The 3,587-nt window shown below is 67.1% G+C and overlaps 1 protein-coding gene across 1 annotated transcript in view; it reads left to right on the top strand.

Annotated features, from left to right (window-relative positions):
- Positions 1-1,332: 1,332 nt before the first annotated feature.
- Positions 1,333-3,587, top strand: part of MNEG_11111 (hypothetical protein) — a gene marked incomplete at both ends in the record, with an annotated part of 4,033 nt that continues 1,778 nt past the window's right edge. Inside the window, 4 exons of the mRNA XM_014040418.1 lie at positions 1,333-1,638; positions 1,865-1,933; positions 2,269-2,407; positions 2,834-2,922. Coding sequence (XP_013895872.1) covers positions 1,333-1,638; positions 1,865-1,933; positions 2,269-2,407; positions 2,834-2,922 — 603 coding nt within the window. The remainder of the gene's footprint in view (positions 1,639-1,864; positions 1,934-2,268; positions 2,408-2,833; positions 2,923-3,587) is intronic.

The raw sequence follows: 3,587 nt of genomic DNA, 5'->3' as shown, positions 1-3,587 counted from the left end.
CGCTTCACCCACGCGCTCGGCGGCAGCTGCTGCACGCGGCTGTTGCGCATCTCCACGAGCTCCTGGGACAACCGCGCCGCCTCGGCGAGGGTCGAGGTGAGGTGGTGCAGCGCCGAGTGGACGAGGACGGAGGGGAGCTGGATTGGATGGTCCGGGGTGGAGCCCTGGGGTGGCGCGGGGGGGGGGGGTAGTGTCGGGGGGGGGGGGGTTTACTGGGGGGTTGGAAAGAGCACTCGTGTGCTTGTACGCGTGTGTGAGAGAGGGGAGAGAGGTTGCGTGCGCATGGCCTCCGGGGCGGGTCGCATGGTTGTGCGGCCGGGGCCGCGTGCGCCGCATTGCCGACGTGTGCTGCTGTACGGCGCCTGGGGGTGCACTGCCGCCCTCGCCCTCGCGGCGCGGCCCCTGCATCGCGCCCCGGGGGGGGGGGGGGCGCACCCTGCAGGCCGCCTCCAGCTTGTGCAGGACTTCTGATACCGTGTGGAGGTCATCATCCACTAAGAAACCAGAGGTGACGGGCGCGACGCCGCTGCTGAAGGCCGCGATCTTCCCAGCCACGCCTGCCGGCCGTGGGCGCGCCGGCGACACCGATAGGATGCACGCGGGCAGCGGCGGCGCGGCGGGCGGCTGCTCCGAGGGGTGGGGGAGCGGGGGAGGGCGCGGCGCGTGTCAGGCGCGGGCGCGGCCTGTTTGAGGGCGCGAGGGGCCATGTGCAGCGCGCGCGGCGGGTAGTGCGGCAGGTGCAGCTGGTCAGCGGCGCGCACCTCCCCGTCGGCGCCGGCAGCCGGTAGATCCTCTACGGCGATCGCGAGCTCGTCCTCCATCTTTCTGGCTGATCAATTGGAGGGCCGTGCAAGCAGCAGACGTGCGAGATATTCCGCCCTGCCCAGCGTGAGCGCTGCTGGGCCCAGCCGCTGTGTGAGGTGCGCGCCCAGCACCCAAAACATATGCTGGGCGAGCAGGGCCTGCTAGGGGCCGCGCCCGAGCTATAGCGTTGCGTGTTGGAGCTGCCCCCCGAGCTAAGGAAAGGCAGCAGGCTTTAAACGCGAATGGATCGGCATCCCTGGAATGCAAGACCGCCTGGTTGTCAGTCCCGAGCCCGTGCTGTGGGTGACTCGATCATTGCACCGGTCGTCGAGTACCCGAGTCCACGCCGGCAAGCCAAGGCATACGGTAGCATCGCCTGCACTTGTAGCATCTGAGGAAGCCATTTTCTATCAGCAACTCTATAGCTGTATCCGTTTCGGAGCTTCAGATCTGATCAAACACACGCACCCAATGACAGAGCGCCTGAAGCTTGGTTCAGGGCGCTCCGTTTCGGGACTGCATGGCTCCATGACCCCCGTGCAGCACATCAGGTGCCCGCCAGCACCCCGCCACACGCGCGCGCCGCCCCCGACCCGACGCCCCCACGACGCCGGCCCCCGTGAGCAGCCGCGCCCGCGGCGCCGCGCGGCGCCCCCGCGCGCCTCCGCTGGCGAGGAGGGGGACATGCCAGAGTCCAAGCTCGGCCCCAACGTCGCGGCGGGCATCCGGGACGTGCAGCAGAGCCTGGAGTGGCGGACGGCCACTGTAATGCGAAACGACGCCATCAGCCTCGACGGCGGGCAGCGGCTGCTGCACCTGTCAGTGCCCGACGATGTGAGTCGCCCCCTGCGGCGCCCCCCCTCCCCCTGCCGCGGCCGCCGCGATGCTGCTGCATCACACGCGGATCAGGGGACGCGGCCGCTGCGGGGTTCCGGCACGAAGGGCGACTGGTAACCGCGGCCGGGTTGTGCTAGGCGTTCACAACAGCCCGCCTCGCTCTAATGCACACAGGGGGGCCCATGTGATGACGTTTGATGCATCAACCATGCCCCCCATGCAGGTCGACAAGCTGTACGGGCGGCAGATGCAGGGGCGCAACGCTACCCACCGATGGATCGACTCTTACACGGTGACTCAGCGCGCGGCCACCTCAGCAGTGCACCCTGAAGCCGCGCCGGCCGTCCGCGCCGCCGCGCGCAGCCGGCCTTGCGGCGCCCTGGCCCATGCAAAGCAAGCGCCTGCCATTCGTAACCCCCCCCCACTGCCCGCGGCCGTGAAGTCTTGGTGCCATCGTTGCCTGGTCCTGGTGCCAAACTCACAACCAAGAATCCATGTATAATCCATCCATTTGAAAGTGTAACGGCCTAACCCATAAGCAACAAACCCTCAGATCGGCAAACCCTCAATCCAACAAATTCTGATTCCAACAAACCCCGTTGCCTCCCCCTCACAATACACACCCAGATTCCCGGGCAGTACGTCGGGCTGCGGTTTCCGGGAGAGACCACCCGTGCAGAGGAAAAGTCCGGCATAGAGTCCGCACGGCGGCTCTACAGCATCGCCTCGTCACCCTACGACAGCCGCCGCGACTCAGCGTACCTCGGTGCGTCCGCGTCCCGCCGGTCACGATGAGTCGTGGTGACGTCATGGGGGTGGCTGGTGTGACCGAGGGGGCGGCGCAGGCTCAGCACCAGCCGGGAGCAGCGAAGGACCCCGCTCCTCCCGTCCTGCGCTTCCCCTCTCGTCCCTGCACACCCCTCCCGCACGCCTCAAATGCCTTGGGCAGCGCGGCCTCACATTTCCCCCCTCCCTTCCCGCGGCCGACGTCGGGGGCGCAAGCCACTTCCATGCCGCCGCGCTTCCTGGCCGTCGCCCTTTGGCACGCCTCAGGGGCCAGTATCAGAGCCGGCTCTCTCGCAGCCGGCTGCGGCCGGCGGACGGGGCGCTGCCGTCGGCCCCTGGTTGCAGACCCCCAAAAAGACGCGACCCTGACGTCATCGCCCGCCCCCACCTGCCCCGCGTGCGCCAGGGGCGTCTGTGATTGAGGTGGTGGTCGACCGGCGATGGGGGGCCGACGACGCGCGGTTCGCGGCGCTGGCGCCTGGGGACACTGCTGAGGTGGGGGGCTGTGTGTATCAATGGGTGTGTGAGTGGATGTGGGCGTTTGTGTATGTGTGCAAATGTACGTGCATGTTTGAATGTGCGTGTTCATGATTGTGTAATTGTTTGTGTGCATGTGTGTGTGTGTGTGGGGGGGGGTGCGTGCGTGTGTGTGTGTGTGTGTGTGTGTGTGTGTGTGTGTGTGTGTGCGCCTGTCTGCGTGCGTGGTCTGGAAGCTGGCCAGTGCAAGGCATTACTGAGCGGTGCAGGGAGGGGGGGGGCAGAGAAGCGGGGGCAGTTGTGCTGGTGGCGCCGCCAGCTCAGCGTGCTGCCTGGCTGCAGACTGCCGCGCGTCCTTGGTTGCCGCGCGACGGCGACAATGAGGGGCACCAACAAGAAAGAAGAGGCAGCCCAGACATCCCAACAATGGTCCAGACAGCCAAGGAAAACGCAGCACGACCACCTTTCTTGACCTTTCTTCGCTGACCCTGCATCAAATACAGAGACCCCTTTTCTAGCGAGCGCCCGTGCACCGATTGCCGCTCGGGAAATATCCACCCATCAGCTGTGACGCCTCTGATCCCGCCGGCAGCCCGACCCCATCGCTTCCCCAATTTCCTCACCCCCTCACGCCCTCACCTGCTCACCCCCTCATCCCCTCACCTCCTCACACCCTCCAACCC

The sequence above is a fragment of the Monoraphidium neglectum genome (genome assembly GCF_000611645.1).
Source record: "Monoraphidium neglectum strain SAG 48.87 unplaced genomic scaffold scaffold02596, whole genome shotgun sequence".
Classification (NCBI taxonomy): domain Eukaryota; kingdom Viridiplantae; phylum Chlorophyta; class Chlorophyceae; order Sphaeropleales; family Selenastraceae; genus Monoraphidium; species Monoraphidium neglectum.
Note: the sequence above shows the minus strand (reverse complement) of the source record. Positions and strands in the feature narration are given on the sequence as shown.